The sequence below is a fragment of the Vidua macroura genome (genome assembly GCF_024509145.1).
Source record: "Vidua macroura isolate BioBank_ID:100142 chromosome W unlocalized genomic scaffold, ASM2450914v1 whyW_random_scaffold_74, whole genome shotgun sequence".
NCBI classification, from domain to species: domain Eukaryota; kingdom Metazoa; phylum Chordata; class Aves; order Passeriformes; family Viduidae; genus Vidua; species Vidua macroura.
The window spans coordinates 1,788,812-1,813,241 of record NW_026530539.1 but is presented as its reverse complement, the minus strand read 5'-3'; the positions used below and the strand labels follow the sequence as shown (position 1 = coordinate 1,813,241).

The 24,430-nt window shown below is 40.9% G+C and overlaps 1 protein-coding gene across 2 annotated transcripts in view; it reads right to left on the bottom strand.

Moving 5' to 3' along the window:
• Positions 1 to 23,481, bottom strand: part of LOC128822769 (E3 SUMO-protein ligase PIAS2-like) — a 52,198-nt gene extending 28,717 nt beyond the window's left edge. Inside the window, exons 1-5 of one of the 2 annotated variants that reach the window (XM_054004579.1) lie at positions 23,004 to 23,481; positions 19,644 to 19,728; positions 18,970 to 19,020; positions 18,759 to 18,849; positions 12,634 to 12,768 (exon numbers count right to left, since the gene is read on the bottom strand). In XM_054004579.1, coding sequence (XP_053860554.1) covers positions 12,634 to 12,768; positions 18,759 to 18,849; positions 18,970 to 19,020; positions 19,644 to 19,728; positions 23,004 to 23,475 — 834 coding nt within the window. In that variant the 5' untranslated portion in view covers positions 23,476 to 23,481. The remainder of the gene's footprint in view (positions 1 to 12,633; positions 12,769 to 18,758; positions 18,850 to 18,969; positions 19,021 to 19,643; positions 19,729 to 23,003) is intronic. The other variant, XM_054004578.1, reaches the window with a different exon arrangement.
• Between the last annotated feature and the right edge of the window lie 949 nt (positions 23,482 to 24,430).

The window sequence follows — 24,430 nt, the reverse complement described above, 5'->3', positions numbered from 1 at the left end:
AAGGAGATCAATGGCTTACTGTTTCTTGGGGACCCTACAGCTGTAAAGCTCCACAGAAGGACTGGTCGGGCGGCATAGTCAATCACCTCATGTTAATAAGGGCCAAATATGAACCCGTACCGGAGGATCCTGAGACTAATGAAACCGTGGACTTTTGCCGGGGAAGAAGAGAGGAGCTTCCCTCGGGCGACCAACAGAGAGTAGAAGACGACCCCCTAGCAACAGAAGGCGCAAGCGGAGAGTACACCCAGAGATATCGTGGCCCTGGGAAAAAAAAAAAGTATAAAAAGACTGTGGGAAGGGGGAAAACGGTGTGTGGGCCGTTTTTGCGGAGCGGGGACTCCCCGGCTGCCCCCAGCGCTGTTTGCTTGCCATCGCTTGCTGTAATCAATAAATTTCTGATTGACTCTTGAAAGGCTGAACAAATTATTTGCCTCTATTTATAACTGGAATAAGTAGTTCTTGACTTAGCAACAGCTTGAAGGGCTGTTGCAACCATTATTTAAACCTAAGATGAATTCAGAAATTTACTACTGTCCTTTTCTTTCTTTAAAAAATCCATAGGTGGATTTCTAAACAACCACAAAGCCATTTTAAAGGCCAATTTCTTTTCAGCTATGATTAGTGATGTGATAGATGAGTAATGTGATGGTTGACTCTCACAATTAAAAGGCAAATATCATGTATATATGTTAAGAGAAGTTTTATAGACTTATAGTTATATTCCCCCCCCCCCCTGCATTGTTATCACAGGATGGCCTGGGTTTGGGACACTTGGGAAGGTCAGCTTGTTACTATGGTAACATCTGACCTCCAATCAAGATTTAAGGAAGTAAACTCCACCACTGGACAGCGAAGAAAGAGTCGATGGACAGAACTTTGGGAGAGGCTAAAGGATTAAAAGGCAAAACCTCCATTGTGTGAAGGAGCACATGGTGGGAAAAACATCCTTTGCTTCTGGCGCCATAATATTTTCTCTATTCAGTCTGTGAAAAATGCATATTTTATGATTGGCTTTTCGCAAATATTAAAATGAATATTATATGCGTGTTATAGGTAAAAATGGTCAAGCCGAATTAATAATTAATAAAATAGGCTTTTATTTCACGACCAAGATTCAGTCTTAGATAGTCACAATCAAAAGGGCAGTGCCGAGCCCAGGATCGACGCTGGGTGAACACAGATCTGACCTCTACAGCATCAGATCTCCTCTGTTCACAAATGCTGTCTCTGTCCAGTCAGTTTTTATACAGTTTTTTCCACCTGAGGCAGAGGGTCTCCTATTCTTCTCTTTGCTTCATGTTTTCATGGGTCTCCTTTTCTCTGTGCTGAGCTGGAAAAAGCTGTTTCTGGGAACTGATGAATGCTGATGTTGAGTTATGGGAACCTGGTATTGAGATGCATGTTCCTGATGATGCTCCTGACACTCTGACTATCTTGATCGTAGATATCTCCTGACTATCTTGATCATAGATATCTCCCATGTATTCATTGCTGGGTGTCTCCTGGATGGCCCAGGAAGGGGCCGATCGCTGCACAGAGCCAAGCTTTTTCATTTGTAAATGAGGTCTTTCTGCTTGCTGCTATCTGTGGTTTCGCAACCTTTCCCTGGCTGGGGCTTGTGATTTAAAACTTTAAGAATTTTTCGTACAAGCACCATTTATTACATATATATATTTTACATAAGCATGAATTATTCCATAACATATATTACAATCCCTCCCCTTCTATATAAACACATTAATTCGTGCTTCTTTTTACAATTTTCTAACTAATTGTGAGCTTTTTGCCAAATCTGCACAGCTATTCTAGTTTCTAGATCCTATTTTTTTGGTGTTTTTCGGAGAAGAAGGGGACTCCCTTAGTCCTCTTCAGACTCTTCGCTTTCATTCCATTCTCCTTGTGGTCCTCCCTGGTATATTCTATAAACAATCCCATCTTCCCTTATCCGTTCCTCAAACTTAGCCAGGGCTTCTGCTGCCTTACTGTTTACTTCTCCTTCTCCTAGTTTCATTATTTTAGACATTTTAGGGAGTTGACTCAATCCCTCGGGAGCACGTTCCAGATCTATAGGCATAGCTGCTACCTGCATACCCTGTACCACTGAATGTATTAACCTAATAAAACATGGTATTAGGCAGGGTAGAAATATAACCCCAGCTACTGAGCATAATATGAAAAACACCACCTTCTTCCACCAAGCTCTGTCAAACAACTGGTCCCACCAAGACGCCTGGAGGATGGAATTCCATTTCTGGACCGGGACATGCGCTACCTTCTTAATCTCTGCCACGAGGCCTCTGATGGTGTCCCCATAATCATCAATTTCTATACAATACTCAGATTCATTAAACTTCCCGCAGACTCCCCCCTCTTCAGCTAACAAGTAATGCTATCCGATTTTGGTACACAAAGGCTCGCATTTGGGAGTGTTGTCTGGATAATAGCTCAAGGGCGTCCAAAGTATGATTTGATATGATCTCTACTACAGCCTGGAGCCTTATTAATCTGTTTAATAGATAGATTGGGTTCCTATATCCCCAACTCCCGTCTTGGGCCCATGTGGCAGGGCCATAATATTCTATTATCCTCTCTGCAGGCCATTCATCTTCACCCTATGTCTGGCTGCCGCCTGCAATAGAGAGTTTTTTCTTTATTTCTCTCTTTGTTCTATCTAGAGTTTCGTACAGGGGTGCTCCTAATAGACTACTTTCAGACCTGGGTTATGTAAAGAAAACGGGCTAGATCATTCCTAAAGTGCATGATCCCTTCCATTTTCGGGGTAGCTCGCTATAGGCTTTTTTCCCACATTTCCAATATATCCCATTAGGGGCCTTCCATTTAATTTTTGTGTTCTCTGGTTCATTCCAGTAACCCCTAAGATTTTCCAGGGATTGGTAAGGGTTAGCTCCAGAGCCTTTGTTCCAACAAAGTTCAATTTTGTCACTCCATTTGCAATTTGTTCCCTTCTCGTGGCTCCAATACCCAGCAGGAGGTTCTGGTTGCCAGACCTTGCTTTTGTTACCTGAGTTTACTGCTAGGGTGGATATACACAGGGTATATCCCACTATCTCAGTATATTCCTTTCCTTCTCTACTAATACAGATTGTTCCAATTATCCTTTGATCTAAAACCCATCCCTCAGGTCTCTGTATGGTTTTCGAAATTTGAGCATTGTCCCACTTTAGAAGTCGCTCTGGAGTTAAACTCTCACCTTTCCACGGCCATTTTTCAGCTGATTTAAGCCCCCCACAAATCCAACAATTTGACAATCCTAATTCAGTTGCTATTTCCTGTATCAGGTCTATGAATAAATTTCTATCTGGAGCAGGCAATCCCCAATCACTGTACTGTTTTTCCAGTTGGTCACTCAAGGTCTTTAACCTCTCCTGTTCCATCCTCCTTTTTCTCATTTCTCATTTCTGAGTCTTGCCTTTTTAATTCTTGGGCCACCTGTTTCATTTTGCTTTCTGGGTCTAATCCTTCTAATCCTTCGTTATTTCTTGAAAAACAGAAAGTTTTATTGACTTGTAAACAGACGCTGTCATCGTCATCCCCCAGGAGGTCAAGTATAACCAGCTCATTGCTGAGGGCTACTCTATTTTCATATTTCGAATTCTTCCCCACCCAGTAGATTTTTCCGCCCATCATACACATCTCTGAGTGCTGTCATAACATAGTTTGTTAACTTGAAAATAGGCCACAAATATTGATTTCATTTTTCCCCCGATCCACACCGTGCAGTAACACTGATTACACGTAGGAACAGGTATCTGTTCCATGTTCCTCTTATACCTTTTATGGGTGGGTATCTCTGACTGCCCATCCTTAGATTTTGCTCTTTGGACATAACATACTGTTTTTCCATCCAATTTGCATATTCCATATCGAGTGCCATTTAAGGTACAGTACCTGCTTCTCTTATCACTGCTGCAATCTTTTGGGGCTGGGTATGCTAAAGTTTCTGTCTCTCCTTGTCCTTCCAGGACAATCTGTAAGCATTGCCCGCACTCATTATCAGGATGCTGTGTCTCAGTGCTGGGCAGATTTTCTAGGTGCAGACTAGTTGTCCTGCACACGACTAGGCTCAGGCCCATCAGGATTCCCCATAGGTGTATTCCTCTGCCTTTACCTACGCCCACTGGGTTGCCACCAACGGTGAGGTAAACCATCTTCTTGGCAGCAAGAATATTCTTCCAGGGTTCCATACCCAGACCGACCCGCATACCGCCTTTTAAAAATGCCCCACCTAGATAGTTTGACGACATCGACGCTGCAAGGTACTTTATTTAACCTCCAGCAGTCAAATGTTAGGATTTGCGCTTTTGAGTCCAATTTTCCCCCTATCCCATATTTAAACAAGTGATACCACTCTAAAGAGTCTAATTCTATTATGCCCAAAGCAGTAGCAAGCTCTAAGATACAGCTAGTCAGATACTGTTCTTCTTCCAGACACCTTGTACACAAGTCCTTAGGTCTATATCCCCTTTTACAAGGCGCGACCCAGATCTCGTGACAATATTTGCACTTGAAATGGACAAATGGATAGCATTCACAACCAGTTACTGTACAACTTATCTGGTTGCTCTCAGTCATTTAGTTGGCTGGTGCAATTTTATCTTTAGGTCTCCAGGGGTTGAGGTAATTTTCCACTCAGGTGTCTCTGACTGGTGCTCGATCTTCTTCACCCGAGATACGTGTGTCCAGCCTTTTTCCGCTGTCCGAATTGCTGTGTCTGTGGTTAAAAGGACAAGAAAAGGACCTCCCCAGTGAGGGGTGAGGGGGACTTCCCTCCAGGCTTTTATAAGCACTTTGTCTTCAGGTTGTATTTTATGTATAGTGAACCCTAAAGGGGTGCTCTGTGTTACTATCCCCTGTTTTTGCAATTCCTGTAGGTTTTTATTTATCGTTATTAGATAGGGTTATATTTGTTCATCTTCTAGCTTAGGATGTCCCACTGGCATTCCATGTTCATAGGGCATTCCATACAACATCTCAAAAGGTGATAGCCCTGTCTCAGAGTGAGGCATGGTCCTGATATTTAGTAAAGCTAAGGGGAGACATTTCAGCCAGGACATCTTAGTTTCCAGCATCAGTTTTGATAATTGAGCTGAACGTCTGATTCATTCTCTCAACCTGTCCTGAGATTTGAGGATGCCATGGGGTATGGTATTCCCATCGGATCCCTAAGGCCTCTGCTAGTTGTTTAATGATTTTTGAGGTGAAGTGTGTCCCTTGGTCAGAATCTATGTAATTTACTATCCCATACCGGGGTACAATCTCCTCTAGTAGGATTTTTGACACTGTCTGGGCTGTAGCCCTAGCACTTGGAAAGGCCTCTACCCAATGGGTTAGTTTATCGACGATTACCAATAAAAATTTATACCTCCCTACCTTGGGTAGTTCAGTAAAATCCACCTGGATCCTTTCAAAAGGACGGTACGCTATTGGACGACTTCCCAATACTGTCTGTCGTGCCCTGGCCCGATTAACCTTCTGGCAGATCATGCATCCTGCACCTCCTGCTTGGCTAATTCTTAAATCCCCTTACATCCGAAGAACCTCAGGAATTGTTCTGCCAGGGCCTGGGCTCCCCAATGAGTCTGCTGATGTAATCTCCTCAAAATTTTCTGGGTATAGTCCTTGGATAGTAGTTCCCTCCCGTCTGGCAATTTCCACTTACCACCTTCTAGCTTCCCCCCTATTTCCTCGTATCCTTCAATTTCCTTCTGAGAAGGATGCAGGGGATACTCCCGGGTCTCACTCTCCTCGACTTCCGGAGTACTTACCTTCAATAAAGCTGCGCTTTTAGCCTCCTTGTCTGCCAAATTATTTCCTTGAATTTGAAACTGCATTCCTGCTTGGTGTCCTTTCACATGTACAATCGAAATCACCTCTGGCTCCCTGATAGCTTTCAAGATTTGCCTTATCGTTTCCCCATGAACCAACCCTTGTCCTCGAGTATTAATTAGCCCTCTCTCTTCCCAATTTTTTCCGAAGGTGTGGACTACTCCAAATGCATATTTTGAATCTGTAAAAATTGTTCCTTTCTTTCCTTTTAATCTTCTTAAGGCCCTTAACACCACATACAATTCACATGCCTGAGCTGACCAACTAGCACTCAGAGGTCCTGACTCTACTACTTCTCCCGTCCTGCCATCTACAATCGCATATCCCGACTTCCTTTTTCCCTCTACAACTCTCGCTGATCCATCCACAAACCATTTCTCTCCTTCTTCTAATTCCTCTTCCTCCAAATCCAGCCTTATTTTTGTCTGCAGTTCCACCACCTCAGCACAATCATGAGTAGGCTCCCCTGAGGCTTCCCCAAACAGGAATTGAGCTGGATTTTGTGCAGTAGTTGTTCGTAATTCTAAATCAGGTGAGTGGATCAATATGGCTTCATACTTCAAGAGTCTAGCATCTGTGAGCCATTTATCTGCTTTCTGTTGTAATATACTTCCTACGCTATGAGGAGTATAAACTACTAATGGAGCCCCAAAAGTTACTTTCTTGGCTTCTTCCACTAACAGTGCTACTGCCACAATTGCTTGTAAGCAAGTGGGCCACCCTCTGCTCACGGGGTCCAAAAGCTTTGATACATAACCTACTGGTTTCTTAGCTCCTGCCCAATCCTGTGTTAATACTCCATGGGCAATACGACTACTGACATCCACAAATAACTGGAATGGTTTCTTCACATTGGGAAGGCTCAATACCGGAGCTGCCATAAGTGCTTCCTTTAACTCTTTGAATCCCTCCTCCTCCTGTTCTGTCCACTTTAGCCTATCAGTAGTGAGTTTCTCATACAGGAACTTAACCTTTTCACTATACCACTCAATCCACTGTCTGCAATATCCTAGAAGTCCCAGCAGCTGTCTAATCTCTCTTTTTGTCCGTGGGGAGGGTAGAGCAACAATCCCTGCTACTCTTTCAGGGTCTAATTTCTTCTTCCCTTTTGTTAGCCAATGTCCTAGATATTTAACCTCGGGCTCAGTAAACTACAGTTTTGACTTTGAGACCTTTAATCCTTTATCCCCTAAGAAATTTAGCAACGCTATGGTACTCGCTCTTACATCCTCTCTTGGGCCAGCTATCAATAGGTCATCCACATATTGTAATAATTTAGTCTCTTCTCTTGGCACAAATTGACTTAATAATTGTTCAAGAGCCTGACCAAACAGATTTGGTGAATCTACAAACCCCTGAGGCAAAGATGTCCACCTGAATTGCTGCTTTCTGTTTGTATCTGGGTCTTCCCATTGGAAAGCAAAATAGTCATAGCTATCTTTAGCTAAGGGACAGGTCCAAAAAGCATCTTTCGTCTATCACACTATACCAGATATCTTCAGGAGAGATATTATTCAATAAGGTATAAGGATTCGAGACTGTAGGAAATAGCATTTTAGTCCTCGTGTTCACAGCTCTCAGATCCTGTACTAACCTATAACTACCATCAGTCTTTTTCACTGCCAAGATAGGAGTGTTATGCCTCGACATGCAAGGTTCCAAAGTCTCTTTTTTTATTAGTTCCTCTATCACAGGTTTCAATCCTCTCTTACCTTCCGTAGGAATGGGATATTGTTTGATCCTAATAGGATCTTCTGGTCTCTCAATTTCAATATGGATCAGTTCCATCTCTATCCTTCCAGCTTCCCCTTTGGTATACCAGACCTTAGGATCAATTTTATCCTCGTCCTCTGTGGTCAGTCTATATACTTACCTTAAGCTGGGCTTCCTGCATGATTAGACTTACTTCGAGAGCTACCATTAAGTCTTTTCCAGCAGATTATAATCTGCTTCTTCAACCAGTAGTATATTCCCTAAGCAAAACTCAGTTTCTGATTCTATTTCTACATTTTTAATAACAGGTGCCTTGAAGGGTTCCGCCTTTGCTCCAACTACCATCATAGTATCCTTGCTTTTTGTGCATCCCGGTGGCAATCTCTGAACAGTACTCCATTCAGCTCCTGAATCTACTAAGAATACCAGTTCTTGCCTTTGGGGTCCTATTTTTAGCTTTATCAAGGGCTCTCTGGATGTTCTGGACCCTAAATTAAAAAGCCCCTGGCACCTCTAATCTTCCTGGAAGATTTTCTCATCTTTCATCCTCTTTTTGCACTCTCTCTTAAAATGCCCTTTCTTTTTGCAATAAAAACACTCCGGGATATTTTTCTGACTGTTTGAATACTTCTTCTGAGAGGGGTTCTGTCTCCTCTGAGGTTGGTGGTTTAGTGTTGATTTTGCAGGGTTTTGGGCCAGTTCCTGTTTCTGGGCTTCCCTAACCACTGCCACCAACACCTTTGCTTGTGCTTTCTGCTTCTCTTCGTCCCTCCTCATATAAACCCTCTGTGCTTTGCTAAGTAAGTCCTGCAATCCTCACTCCCAGGGCGGTTGGCACTTCTCTTAAGGGGAGGAGATCATGATTATCTTCCTCGCTCCCACTATCATCATGATTTGCCTTTCTTGTTTTGTGCCATGTCCTGCTGGCTGGGGGAGAACCGGTTTCCCCAGTGGGAAGGGTTTGCCTTCTGCTTTCTGCTGCCTGTGGTGGGGGTGGGGGCTGGGAATACCCCAAAGCCTGCCCTGGTAAGAGCGGGACATCTGGAGGCTGTATAAGAAGCGGAGGTGCCTGTGCCTGTATGGTTCAGTGCGAAGGACCCATGGGTGCTGACAAAGGGGCCTGAGCTTGCACAGGCTGAGATGGGGGGGTTAGATACGGGGGCAGGAGGTTATCTAAAGGTTCCCATGCTTCCCTCTGGGTCATAGTACCCTTGTAAATTTTGACTGGGAATAACCCTGTGCTAGCGTATTCCCATAATCTGGCATAGTCCCTTTCCTCTTCATTTCATGAATTCTTACCATACACATGGTCATGTAACACTTGGCAAGTCCATCTTTCGAAGGTGCCAAACACAGGCCAAACTAGATGTTTTCTGATTTCCTTGCCTCCCCATATTTCTATGCAGTAATGAATCATTTTCTCCTTAGATTTTCTCCTCCTTTTGGGACAATCCTCCCAATATTCTAACATCCACCCCAACGGGCTGTCTCTTAGAATCTCTGGTAGACCGTTTTCTCATTCCTTCACAGATTTCTCCTGGGTTTTTCCCTGAGCTTTGCTTTTTCTCTGTCCCATCTTTCTTAAAAATGCAATAAACTACTTCACTAGCATCTCCTTACCGTAACTCTGCGCTGAGTTCCAAAAAGAATAAAAAAAAAAATTTAACTGGTACCGTACTTATGCCTGATTCTTCAAAGTTACCAGCCTACTAGCCTCACAGCGAACTGATCTGTGGGTTTTTCGGCTGGTAATGGGCTCTTGATTATTTCTCCTCTTTTCCTTCCTGGACATACCAAGTCCTGGATCAAAAAGGTTTACCAGTTTCCAAACACCAGAGAATGTACCCTCCCTTTTTGATCCTCCCCGTGACCGACCCCTAAACTCCCCAAGTTTCAAGCTTGATGCGTGAAAATGAGTTTTACCACATTGTGTTCGCTTCCCCCTTGACCGACCACTTCCCTCGCAGGAGAGTGGAACTGCGATCTTGGGGTCCACATTTGCTCCGTGATAATATCACGTCTCACACACGCGCTCGATCACACCTCACTCAACCACACAATACTCACGGTTCTTTTCCCGCGTGGGTTCTTCGTGCATGTAGAATTTTATGAGTGAAAAAAAAGTTCCATGGCTCTGGAGACCCTTCCTCTGGGTCTGTCCGATTTACGTGAGAGCTCTGGGCCCGTTTTATCCCTTCTTTGATTGTGGCTCTGGCTTTTAGTTCCGAGATCCGATTGGTTCCACGGGGTTTCCCGATCCCGTCAGGCCACTGAAATCAGCGGGGCGCCGCCTGAACGGTGGAGGGGGCCCCATAACCCTTAAATTGGATCACGTCGGGGTCACCAAGATTGTTATCGGTAAAAATGATCAAGCCGAATCAATAATTAATAAAATAGGCTTTTATTTCACGACCAAGATTCGGTCTTAGATAGCCACAATCAAAAGGGCAGTGCCGAGCCCAGCTTCGACGCTGAGTGAACACAGATCTGACCTCTACCGCATCGGATCCCCTCTGTTCACAAATGCTGTCTCTGTCCAGTCAGTTTTTATACAGTTTTTTCCACCTGAGGCAGAGGGTCTCCTATTCTTCTCTTTGCTTCATGTTTTCATGGGTCTCCTTTTCTCTGTGCTGAGCTGGACAGAGCTGTTTCTGGGAACTGATGAATGCTGATGTTGAGTTATGGGAACCTGGTATTGAGATGCGTGTTCCTGATGATGCTCCTGACAACTCTGACTATCCTGACTGTAGATATCTCCCATGTATTCATCGCTGGGTGTCTCCTGGATGGCCCAGGAAGGGGCCCATCTCCGCACAGAGCCACGCTTTTTCATTTGTAAATGAGGTCTTTCTGCTTGCTGCCATCTGTGGTTTTGCAACCTTTCCCCGGCTGCGGCTTGTGATTTAAAACTTTAAGAATTTTTCGCACAAGCACCATTTATTACATACATATATTTTACATAAGCACGAATTATTCCATAACATATGTTAGATGTGTAATGTTAGAAAGTTATGCTGTATTAATTCTCTTAAGTAGTGTGTTAAATATTGTTTTAGGTTATAACATAATGTTAAAATAGAAACTCTGCGATGGAAGATATTTTTTTACTAGCTCAAGAAAAGGGATAAGATAATCAACAAACTCTTCGCACAGAAATAACAGCGACAGGGCACATAAAGAGTTACTACCTCCTTTTCAGAAAAGACAAACATTCTTCCACCTTCTCTCCATCTTTATGGAACCACCAGGATTAAGGAGAAGAAGTTGACAAAAACCAGAAAAATTATTAATTTGCAAGGAATTTATGCATCATGTATGAGATATATGAATATGCAACAAGCTATTGCTTTTAAGGGTAATTCCTTTGTTCACAAGGCATGTTTTTGGCAGCTTAGTGCCCAAAAACATCCGGACATCCATAATTCTTTGTTTTTTATTGTCTCATAGTGTCCTAATCCTCATTGTCCAAATTTTTATTACTCTAATTTTATTACTATTTTTTATAACTATTTTATTACTAATAAACGTTTAAGATTTTAAAAATCAGTGATTGGTGCTTTCCACAAGTCTTCTGTTGTATTTTTGATAAGGTTTTAATAAACCTTTTAAATTTTTTCAAAGTGAGTATCATTTCTCACAGTGATCAGTTTAAAAAGTCTTCTCCAATGGACAATTGGCGCTGTTGAGGCAGGGACCGAATGAATAGACTCCATGGTGTTCAGAAGGCAAAGAATAATCTTTATTAGGAAGTAGCGTTCCATTTTTAACCAGGATCGCTAAGGTGAAATATGATTGGTCTTGTGAAAAGTGCTCATTATATGGCTCTATGCAGATATTTACTATATGTATTATGTTATATTGATTAGTAGTGCTGTATTAACATTTTAATAGTATGGTAAATGTAGTTTTGTAATTACAATGGAGCTTTTGTAGTTAAAATAGAAACTATGTACGTGGGAAGAAAGGAATGAGGCACTTGCATCAAGATAGCAGCCACAGGACACCTAAATCTTCCAGAGAAAAAGAATTTATGGCTCCCTTATCAGAAGAAATTAACTTCTTCCTGCCTCGCTCAGCCCTGAAGACGCCACAGGATTAAGAGGAAGACGTTGACACTGATCAGACAGACAGAGTTCTTTGTTTCGACAGAATTTATGCATCATGTATGAGATATATGAATATGCAACAGACTATTGCTTTTAAGGGTTAATCCTTTGTTCACAAGGCATGCTTTTCGTGGCTTAGTGCCCGAGAGCATCCGGACGTCCGTAATTCTTTGTTTTATTGTCCTTAATGGTCCTAACTCTGATTGACCAAATTCTTATTGCTCTAATTTTTATTACTGTTTTTATACTATTAAACTTATAAAAATTTTAAAACAAGTGATTGGTGTTTTTCACAGGTCTCAAAGTGAAAACCTTTCACACCACTGGTGCACTATGAATAGCACACTGTGGTAGAACATATCTATAAAAAACATGAACAGAAAGAGAGATAATAATTGTTTTCATTCCTTCTCCTAGCTTTCCCAGGCTAGGCCTGGGAGAATTCTCTCTCTTTTCTCTCTGACTGAACTGAGAATATCCACAGACAATTACAACAGATACCAAGAAACATACCTTAGAATATATGGCTACATAATTTCATTTTTCACACCATCAGGCTACAAGGAAGTGAGTAGATCTTCCTTTTGTTGTCATGTCTGAACTGTTTTGTACTATTTACACCACAAGACGAGCTTGTTATTTTTGACACGCACTTCAGGCAACCCCTAACAGCAGTCTTTCTAATGTGAATTCTATAAGGAAGTCTTTATCATCTGTATGTGAATCATATTTATGTTACTGAAAAGTAGTTTTTACCATCTGTATATGAATCATATATTTATGTTACTGAAAAGTACAATAGTTCTGGAACAAATTTTGTTTCCTGGCACTGATAAGTTCAGCCACCTAATACTAAATACTTGCTGGTGTATGCATTGCCAGCAACATCAGGCAGTAGGAGAGAAGAAATTCTAGATGAGGTTATTTAGACAACTTCCCACATCCTACACAACATGAAGTTTACCTTTACAATTTCAGAAGCCCAGGAAATGGAAATCTGGTTTGGCACTGCTGATGACAACCTAACTAGAGATGTTATATTTAAGGGGCGCCCAGGTCGCTTCTGTTCAATTCCATTTTTTGGTGGTGAAGCATATCCCTATAGGAAGAAAGGACAATTAACATGTTACCAAGTCTCCCTGCTGCACTCTGAAACCTGCTGACAGAGACTTGTAAGTTTTAAACAGATCTTAGGGAAGCAGATAAACCTAGAGGATCTCTAGGCTGGAGACCAAATCCAACACAATCTGAAAAATATCAGTCTTTGACAGTCTCCCACTATAAGTCAACCACAATTATAAGGCATTTTTTGTTTTAAGGGGTTTTATAGAAATGCTGAAAAGGTGAAAGAACACAGCTTGGGTCCAGATAAGTTCACTGAAAAAATAAAAAGTAATATTGATGCTTTGTTTGTTCCCACATACACACACATTGAAAGAGAGTGGAACATCACAAGGATACAGCCTTAGTGACAAACACAGCAAGTCATGAAGAGCTAACTCAGTGTTTCACACCCAGAAAACACTTCAATGATTATATGTAAAAAACAAGTCTTGTTCCAAGAGCTCCACATCTCTTTGGTGCCTGCTTTGCCTTGCATCAACTACACCTGGCCCAGTTAGCTACGAGTTGTCATCTGTCCTCTGTCAAGGTCCCTAAAGAAGGGCTGTACATGGAATATCAGCTGTATTTAAGAGATCATAGAATCATAGAATGGTTTGTGTTGGAAGCAACATTCAAGATCATCTAGTTTCAACCCCCTCACCATGGGCAGGGAATAATAGGCTTTGCTGTTGTCTGCAGAAACAAAATAAACTAGATATTGTTTGCTCAGTTTTGATGAAAAATTTCATAACCTGGACAACTTTTCTCTGTAGTTATATTTCCTATATGATGTTTGCAAATTGAATCAGGAGTTATCCAGTTCCCTTTTGCTTCTAGGCAAGCACATAATCTCCAGTGTATCATGAGCAGAAAGTACTTGTGCTGTCTGAAGGAGCACACAGCCTAACTGCAGCTTATTCATCTCATCCTGCATCTGTCATGATGAAAGCAAGCCAGTCTGCAACAGGAACTGAGAATCTCTGTTCTGAATTCATACAGACAGCCTGTAGTCTACTCATTTCAAAAACTCATCCTGCACTGGAAAAATGCCAATAAAAGATTGCAGCTCTATGTCTTACACAGAACTGACCACCAGATTTTATTTAGTTCAAGATGGTATTGTACTATACGAGAAACTCTCCCAGAAAGGATATGCTGTAAAAACATTCACGCGTATATTTTTTTTACCCAGAAAAACACACACATTCACAGCCTATTGCTTGGGAAAAGAGTTACTGTGAAAAGACTCTAAGTCTGAAAATAAAACCCAGAAATAAAGAGCCTCTTCCGCTGTCCTAGGGTGACTTTATGATGCTTGTATCCCCAGTCGTCTGTTCTGCTTATGCTGGATATTGAGTTCTGTGCTTTTAAGACTAGACCTGAGAGCAAAGGGAGGGGGAAGCAGTGGCACGCAGTTTGTCTGCAGAAGCTTCACTTTACTCCCCCAGAATTCCTTTTCTCACTGTGCTGCCAAGCTTGGACAGTGAGAGAGTGATAAGGCTCTCAGTGCTCTCTTGGAGTTCTTGGCTTTTGCAGAGAGAGAGGGAGAAACAGGGAGTTTTCTTTGTTTTTTCGCTGGTTTTCCTCATAAGCTACACCAAGGAAATTTTTCCCAAGACGGTGGTTTTTTTCCTGGAACTGTTGATATGGGAAACACATATGCTTACGAAAATTCAGAATTCTAGAGGCATATAATATACTTAGGCAGGTGGTGGGGAAAAGAGAAAATGTTTAGCAAGCAGATACAGCTTGTACCCAGGACACATAGGAATGTAACTTGCTAGATAGAGACAACTTGTAACAGAACACAAAAGAATTTAGTTACTAGGTAAAGGCCATAAAGATTAAAAAAAAAAACAACACTCAGTAAAGCAAGCCTCAGGTACTGTTGAAACCCATAAAGCAGAACCTTTTGCTTAAAGAGCCAGCAAGAACCAGGCTCCTGGTTTCGGCCAGGACAAACTGACCTTAGAGAAAGCCAAACCTCTACTGCGCCTGCCCAGAAAAAAGGGTCAAGCAGTGAACATCAAAGAAGATGATGTTACTTCATCAAAGGCGCCCATTCATGACCACCAGGAGGCATGGCACCACCAAAGACTCTGGGCAGGGAATGGGCAGGAAGGGAGGTATGGGCTTGGGGGATCAATGTGTATTTAAACCTGAAATCTGTCTCACCAGGCACGCATGTCTTTGGTGGAAATATCTCCCATGCATCCCAGCTGGAATAAAACATACCTGCTTTACAATTTTTAATTGTAAAGTCCTTATTATGCAAATCACTGTTTCAGTCTGTTCTGGACCGAAAACCCAGAATAACACTGGGAGCTCACACCTGTGGCCCACCAGGGCCTGGGATGCCGCATTCCAGCGCTGGAGGACTCTCTCTGAACTACAGAAGGACTTTCTGAATTTGCCATCTCTTCAGAACAGCAAGAGGTTTTATTGTTTAATATTATTCATTTTTCATGCTTGTGAATACTTTGCTTGTTAAATAAACAGTTTTTTCCACTTTTCTCCAAGGATATTATTTTCCCAAACTGGCTGGGGAAGGGGGCCGCTGAAATCTACTTTTTAGAGGAGACCCCTTCGGAGGTTTCCTCCCAGAATTTGCCCTAAACCAGGACATCCACTAACTAGCCAAGTATACCATAGGATAATCACTGCCTTTTATTGTTCTTACCCCAGATGAGCGACCCAGTAGCTACTAGGGACCTTACCATGTGCACTTCATCACAGAACACAAAGGCAGCAGATTAAAGGAAACTACTGATAATTTCACATTTAAAAGAATAAATTATTTGCCTTGTCTTTAATCAGACATAAGAACTGCTGCCATTTATATGGTATATATCCCCATTGCTTTGGTGTAGTAGGCCTTTCTCTACTATGGTGACATTATCAGCTTATGTGGACAAACACACCATCCCTGCAATATTCAGGAGAGTGTTTCCCCCCATACTGTATCAGCCACAGTAACCCAGCTGGCCTCCAACCTAAAAATGAAATCGCCTTGCTTTCAAGAGAGCAAGAGTGCAAGTTCTCTTGTATTTCTCAATTTTTTTTTCTTTTAGAGAGAGACTCTGCAGTGCACATGCTTCATTTCAGTCAAGCTTTTGATGTTTTCTTCCACAATGACCTTGAGAACAGATTCAATTTTGTACTCCTAGAACAACTTAAAACCTTCCTTTCCTGGCCTTCCAGGAGTTAAGAACACTCTGCTTGCCTATCTCAACCAGTATGGTCTAGCACTGTTTAGTTAGGCTGCCAAATCTAGTGGCTAGCAAGTCTCAACATTATTTTTGTCTTTAAGTCTTCCACACTTGTTTCAAGAACCTTATTAGTCAAAGCAGGTATCACCTGCTATAGCCAGAAAAATCTATCAACAGAAAGCATGATTGCTCTTTATATCTGGCTATTTCCAACCTTCCTTGACATATTTGATTTTGGCCTTTGAAAGAGACTCACAGTGGTTTATGGAGATTCCCTAAGAAAAGCAAATTACCTTTTGAACTTTTACATTCTGTCTTGCCTACAAAAAACATCAACAGGAGAACCACCTGCTGTAGTTCATTGTAGCATCCCATGAACTCTCTCTCCTCAGCCAATTCCCGAGTGCATTGCCTTGGAAAGACTTACCATAGAATTCATTCCTCCTGTGGGAAAAGACAAGACTCCCCCATGGACCTCAGTCTCACTGTTACCTATATTTCACATCCTACCCTGGTTTCTCCTTTCCCTGTTTCCTCATTGGTTGGGTACCCCTGGTGGCTGCCCCCTCTCCCCTGGAGACCAATCCCCTTTGCCCTGCCCTTAGCTCCACCCCCCCATCCCTTCCCATTCTTAAGCTGTTCAGAGCACATGCTCTTCCTCTTTTGCCTGGGTTTCCTTCAGACTCCATGTAATAAATAAACCTCCGCTGGAACATACCCTCAAAAGAGCCTTCTGCCTCTCTCGCTTAGCCAGCTGTGGTGAGTGTTGTGTGTGGATCTGACTGCGTTGCCTGAATGTTAACCCAACCTGCTTTTGTACAGGAGAGGTTTGTTGGGAACAGATAATAGGCAGCAGCACCCATCATCCAACTCTCGCATTTTTAGTTCATCATGTATAAAAACCTTGTTACTTACCAAGATAGCAGCATGCAAGACTCTACATTTACTCCTTTTAAGTCAGAACCAACACTATAAAAGGAGGACACAGATAGTTGTATGAATACAAGGAAATACCATGTTAACATGAGTTGGCACAACCTGAATCAGTACTGGTACACTGGCAGCATTTTTCTGAAGTTTCTGTTGAGGACTGCAGACAAGGAAACAATCAAGAATAACTTACAGACATCTGCAGAGACATGAACTAGGGAAAGACAGAACAGTACTCACTTAAGAACTGTGCAAGTTGGCAATAGAGGCTGGCATCACTGATTAATTATTTAACACCAACACTACTGAGTTGGACAATGGTGGTCTTTGAGACAAAGAAGTTATCTTGCATTTCCTGCAACAGAAAGGAACCACCAGAGGGATACAGTGACAAAAATCAACAGAAAATGTTGGCAGAAGCACTTGGACTGAGCTTGCATTTGTCATTCAGCTCATACTGAAGGAAAGGAAAGGAAGTTGCCAAGACAATAATTTATTCACTTTCTCACCTAAAGTTCAGATGAAGAAATTAAAGAATCCTGATGTGCAGGATGAAACTACAGGATTTAGATCTAAAGCAAAGCAATAATCCAAGATTATAAACAATTTTTGCTAACACTGTGACATATGTTATGTACAAAATGAAGAGCATAAGACAGCATAGCAGGGCATAAACTATATTAACAAGACTAGGCATCAGCAGACATTGATGTCCATAAGATAATATCAGACCAATCTTTTTTTGTTCCTTGCTTAAAGAAAATAAGACAATCTGCATAAGAAAGGAGAAAATCCTCAAGCTTATCAGAGAACATAACTGGCATTTGCAAAAAATACTGACTAGAAAACATATGAAAGAAACCTTCTTACACACTGAAGACAGACAGAAGAACAGTGATGCAATGGCTAAAGAAGTAGGAGGAAGAGAAGCTAAAGAGTCTCATTTAAGATGAGTAAAGGCAAAAAAAACAGTCACGGGTTGCAAATGCAGGAGGGAGCATACAGGACAATACATCTGACACACCAAGGTGGTGACAGACATAATAAAAAAGAGGGTTCACACCTTCTCTCTCCACACAGCATTTTTCCAAACCCACTGATGAAGAAAAAACCTCTGTACTACTACTTTTTCCATCTTCATAGCTTCCAGAACCATTTCAGAACAGGTTGCATAAGAGTTTCTCTGTTCTATTGTACAGAGATACCCATTCCAGAGATTTTTTAAGAATAATGAGGTGCTTTTACTTTTTTGTATATATATATATATATAATGCCTAGAGATGACCATGCCAATGTACTAGTTTTTAAACATCAGATACCAGTGAAGTGTATGACTGCCAACACTATTCTGTTTTAGTATCAGCAAATGCTAAGAACCCTAAATGTGTCTGTTCTTCATTCACGCAATGAATTCTGCACTAACCAGACAGATGCAGAGCAGCATACAAATTTGTACACAGGAAGGTGATACCATTCCCTTGCAACAAGAAGGAACTCAAGCCAATCACAAATATAAACAGCCCAAACAGTGAGGGCTACTACCAAGCAAGTCAAACTCAATTTGAATACCTAGGAGGAGGATTCTTCATGCAGACACTGGTTTAGTTTTGACATATTTTGTTAACTGCAATAGGTTAGGTTTGTTATAGGTGGCTAAAACACAATTACTCCATGTGTTTCTGTAACATGATTAACAGTAGTAATGGCTATCTCACACAGACAACATACAAACTATATACCTAACAGTAGCCAGAGAAATTTAAGTGATAATAAACAGCTTGACTGTTTTAGCAAGCTAATGTTACAGATAACACACACACACCACAAGTCACACAAACAAGCCTACCGGCAATGGAAACAGCTTCCCATTTACTTTAATACACAAACTATTAGGGTAATTATCTTCTTGAGGGCAGCTTGTCTCTGCTAGGCATAACCTATATCCCCAAAAAGAAAAAGCATAATTTTCAAGTGTCACCACATTTATATGTCCCCACAAACATCTTATGCTATATTAGCCAATAAAAAGTTGTAAGAGAACAGTATGAAAAAGGTACCTTAGCTGAACTTGGACTGTGTAATCTCTTCTGCCCCCAGGCAAGAAGTCCCTGTGACAAAGAGAAATAAAAAGAGAAGTATCCATTTAGACAGCAGGTCTCATATTCCAGTCATAGGGAGAAAGAACTGTCACACCTGCCCCAACATCACTAAACTTTGCTCTTATTTTGCTTTTATTGAGCTATGAACAAGTGTTATAAGCAACACCTTTGTTTACCTACTGCAAGTTACACAGGACTTTAAGATCAGCATCCTCTGTCAAGAGTTTATAGTAACAATTAAGTATGATTTTGCCAGAGGAGAAAAAACCCTCTTGGCTTACACCATAGGTCTTGCAACAAGATGGATCCTGTGACAAAAAAGCAGCCTTCTAGTCCTGCAGTCAGGAAACATGCAGGGAAGAAAAGCTTACCACTTCTCTAAATAATGACAATTATTTGGAACAGAGTAATTGTTAACTCTTTAATGGGGTAGGTTTTACCCTAAATGCACAGAAATTCTGTGCATAGTAGTCCCTGAAGAAAACAGAACAGTTAAACTCAGAGTAACTTCAGTGAGGATTATCATTCAGCATCTGCAAGCTTTATGTGCTGCATAAAAATGAACCAAAAACCCCACACTTTCTCCTGAAATTTTGCAAAAGTTTACCTAGACTATGCTACACTCTTCTTACCTGGAAATACAGATTTCTCTGACCTGCTGAGGTGTTAAAGCAAAGATAAAAAACTTCTCTTGGAACCTCTGAATACTGCTCTGTACTACAAAGAGAGAGACACAAGAGTTTTAACCATGGTAATTAAAGAAATTGATTTAAAAAGGATCTGCAATTGAGGGATTTGATTTCTGGGTTTTTTTTGAACAATGCTTAAGTCACTTATATTCAAATTGCAGTTGAACTGCATACAACAAAAACATCAAGAAGAAAGAATGGAACAAATAATTCATTCAACTACATTCAGATGGCTTAATATCACATTACACTTCACTACTAAAAAAGCTTGTCAAACAGCATTATAATCCTTTCTCCTAGGAGAGAAAGGTTCAAACAAACACACACAAAAACATAACACAACTATTTTAATGTACTACGAGAAGAGAACATGCACCAGAAGTTATTAATGGACAGATGGAAAATTACTCAATTCAGAAACAACTATTTGTAACTAAATCTTTGAGAAGAAGGGGAGAGGAGAAGGGGGAGAGGGAACACAACCCCTAAGGCCACAGAAGCCAGATAGACTTGATGTCTGGGAATTACATCAGTAGCATTTAACAATAAATAAATAAATGGAACTTTCATATCAGAAACTGACTTGTCTGTCAGTGATGGGAAGCTGTAATATTTTAGTATTAAAGGTTCATAGTATGTACATGTTACTTTTCTACTTTCTTTCAGCTCGAAAAGTTAGAAATCTTGACCTGAAATAAAAGTACATTGGACTTGTCCAACAATTTAAAGTAAGCAGAAAGAATGAAAAACACAAAAATAGCACAACTAAACCAGGCAAATTTCGAAAAGTTACTAGACTGTCTTGTACACTATAACATTGAGAGAATAGTATCTCTATGCCCAGAAAAAACACACAAAAAGGACACAAACATGAAATAGAACCCAGGTAGAGCAAACACACACCAAGTTCCTCAAAACAACTCAAACTAGCTACATTGTGCACCTATGCATGCGTGCACACACGCATACCACAGACAACATGTCATATTTTAAAATAATACTTGAGCACATGCAAAAAATATCATGAAAATGTTTTGTTATTGAATTGAGTGTTGGTTAAAATGAAACTCCAGACCTACACCTGCTCTTGTGTTCTCAGTGCAAAAGAATACCTACACTCATCTCTTTAAAAGAGTTGCAGTGAAGTGGACTATACTCCTAGCTCTCTGACCTACCTGTTATTTGAATCCTTAATTCTCAAACACACAAAACTTGTTTGTTCCATATCTCAATCACCCAGGTCTACTAACTGGGACTCTAAGCTATCCATATAAATAAAAAGAAATAAATAAAGGAAGCCTCATGTCCAAATTTGCACATGAATCCATGGTATGAGTAATTTTCAGCCAATGCTCCTGTCCTTCTAAAATCAGTCATAGAATCATCAAGTTTGGAAGAGACCTTTAAGATCATCAAGTCCAACTGTCAACCCAGTACTACCACTGTAACCGCTAAACCCCTAAATCACATCGCCCAGCACCAGATCCAGATACCTCTTGAACACCTCCAGGGATGGTGACTCTACCAGCTCCCTGGGCAACCTATTCCAATGCTTGACCACTCAAACAGTGAAAAAAAAATTTCTAATATCTAATCTGAATCTCCCCTGTCTCAGTAAGAAAGAAAAGCCCATTATTTGCATATCATCCATTCCTCATATCTCATTTCCCCACACCTCCTCACGAATATCTGAGTTGTGGTGCAGTCTGAAAGACTCCATGATCAGTTAAGAAACTAAAATGTATAAGAGGATACAAACAGCTTGCAAAATGCTGAAGTGTTTCTAAACAATACTACTAAATAGTTTGGGAACATTTTTTACTATGTAAGGTAAGTCAGGTTGAATTTCAAGACAGAAAACATATTTCCAAATAATTAAATACATTGATGAGTGAGGCATTTGAGGAAGTGAAACTGAGATTTCAGTTTATTTGGAAGACAAAGGTCCATCCAACATTTTAACATACAGTATGGCAACAACTCATAGGCTGAGAAACCTTCACTAATCTGAGTACAACACTGAACAGTGCAGCACAAAGTATCTATTTCAGTGCCAGATATCAGAACCTGCAGAATTGTTGCAGCAAGATAAGGGCAAACTAACAAACCAGCACATTTGTTCTCTTTATGTTGTTGCAACTTATTAATTACTGACCCTGAAATCCTTTTCCTGTTCACTCTCTGTATTGGGTCTGGCAAAGCTGGAGTTCATTTCCTCATAGCAGCCTTCACAGTACTGTACTTTGCATTGGTAGCAGGAAAGGTGTTGAAAACACACCAGTGTTTTGGCTACTGCTGAGCAGCACTGGCACAGCATCAGTGCTGTATCTCAACATTTTCCCCTCATCAAGGGGCTGGGGGTGGGCAAGATCCTGGGAGGGGACACAACCAGGCCAGCTGACCCAAACTGACCAAAGGGATATTCCATACCATACGACATCAGCTCAGGTATAAAAGCTAAGGGAGAGAGGAGGAACGGAGGGGGGGATATGTTATTCTACAGTGTTTGCCTTCTGAAGCAACCACTATGCATGCTGAAGCTCTACTTCTTGGGAAGTGTCTGAACATCACTTGCTAATGAGAAAGTAGAGAATAAACTTTTTTTCTTTTTGCTTGTGCTCACACAAACTTTTGCTTTTGCTTTAGTAAACTGCCTTATCTCAACCTACAACTTGTTTTCCATCTTATTTTCTCTCCCCTGTCCCGCTGGGGAGTGATAGAGCAGCCTGGTGGACACCTGGCATCTAGCCAAGGTCAACCCACCACACCCTGACAGACGTGTTTCTCACTTGCACCAGGCAGAGACTTCAGGTCCAAATCCTTCAGCCAAAAGCAGAGGTTTAGACTAAATATTAGGAAGCATTTATTTACCAAAGAGGGTGGTCAAGCACTGGAACAGGCTGCTTAGATACATGGTCAATGCCCCAAGCATGTCACTGTTTAAGAGACATTTGGAAAATGCCCTTGAGTATTACTCTAACTTCTGGCCAGCTCTGAAGTGGTCAGGCAGTTGAAGGATCATTGTAGGTACCTTCCAACTGAACTATTCTACTCTATTATTTAGTATTCAAAAGACAAAGATCTTTAATAATATAATATTTAGAAAAGAGAACACTGTTTTCTGAGGTGTGGCTTGGCACTTTGGGGAACAAGTGGTGAAGAGAGGACAAGGGTAGAGATGAGAAGGGAAAGGAGTTTCCACTTTTCCCCAGCTGCAAAAAAGCCATTTAACTCAACTTTGTACTGTCATTAGCAACATTTATTTCATTAATTAAGCAACCTACAAAGCTATTAAACTCTTACCTAGACTTGTAGGTTTTATGAGCACATCAAGCACATCATAAAATGGCAAGCTTTTCAGTCGAACATCAGGATGAACAGGTGGAATTGGAGGGGATGTCTGCTGCATCTCAAAGTGGGGCTTAGTGTCTTGGAGGAACACAGAACTGACAGGTGAGGAAGGAGACTGAGGTGTGACTGAGGAAGAAGAGAGTGGGTGAATGCCAGCAACAGTGAGGTCAGGCTCAGCAGGAGAGGAACTACTGTCCAAATTGAAAATTGCAGGTTTTATAGCCGATAAATCTGAAAGTCCTTCAATTGTCCTTGGGTAACGACGCCTATAGAGTTCTCGGATTTTTATCTGAACTGCTGGGCTGCAGCCTCTCTTCAGTAAATGCAGTGCCCTCATCAGGAGGTCATGTTTCCGCCCGCTTTTATTACGTCCAGCAAAACCCAACAACACTTGTAGTTCAGAAACACGAAAACTTGATACCATATTCTAGAAAGAAAAGAGAGATAAGCACAAGTAAACCAACAGTACCCCAAGTAAGCACTTTTAAGGAGCACGGTAAAGCATGTTAGCTTAAATCATTCTAGTTTCACACTTGTTATCTTAGGTACTACCTGACACAAGAGTATAGTTAAAAACAAAGTGTCCAGGATGAAGACTGAGTTTTGTTGTATTATAATTTCAAAGACTTGTTTCCACACTCAAACAATAGCAACAACATAAACGTGCAATCAACCCATGCATTAAATAGGTTAAATGGGTCTCAAATTCACAGGCAGAAACACAAGTTCTAATACAAAGTATCTGTCTCATTTCATTAAATAAGGAAACAAACAAGCAAAAATCCTGATGAATGAGTATTATCACCTGTCTTCCAACACATTTTAAGCACTCCCTTATTTTATTTCTTAAGTTTTGCATAGTTTATTTTGAAACTTCTTTTATTTTGGACAGCATGTTAAAGGCATGCATGAACAGAGAAAGGCACATCAGGTTTCACTCCTAAAAGGATGGCACAGCAAGGTGGACAGTTTTTAAAAGGCTATATTATATTATATTATATTATATTATATTATATTATATTATATTAACCAAGTGCTTAAACAACATAACTGATTCTTCAAACTTTGCAGAAAACTTCCTGTCCTTTTCATATAACATTCTGGTATGGTGGGTCACAAAGATCTCTTCAATAGAAATAATACAATCCAGCTGGTTATCATGAAACATAAACTTTAAGAGATTTAGAGATTTTAGAGGAGCTAAGATTTTAGTTAGAGATAAGCCTTACTAGAGTTAATTAAAATAAAGGGATTCTGTAAGTAGGCCTTGATGAAGTTAAGAGTTAGTAGTTAACTAATAATTGATTGCTTGTCAACACAATGTTTAGTTAGCTGGGTTTATAATGAAGAATATAGAAACTGACAAATAGCTTTTAGGA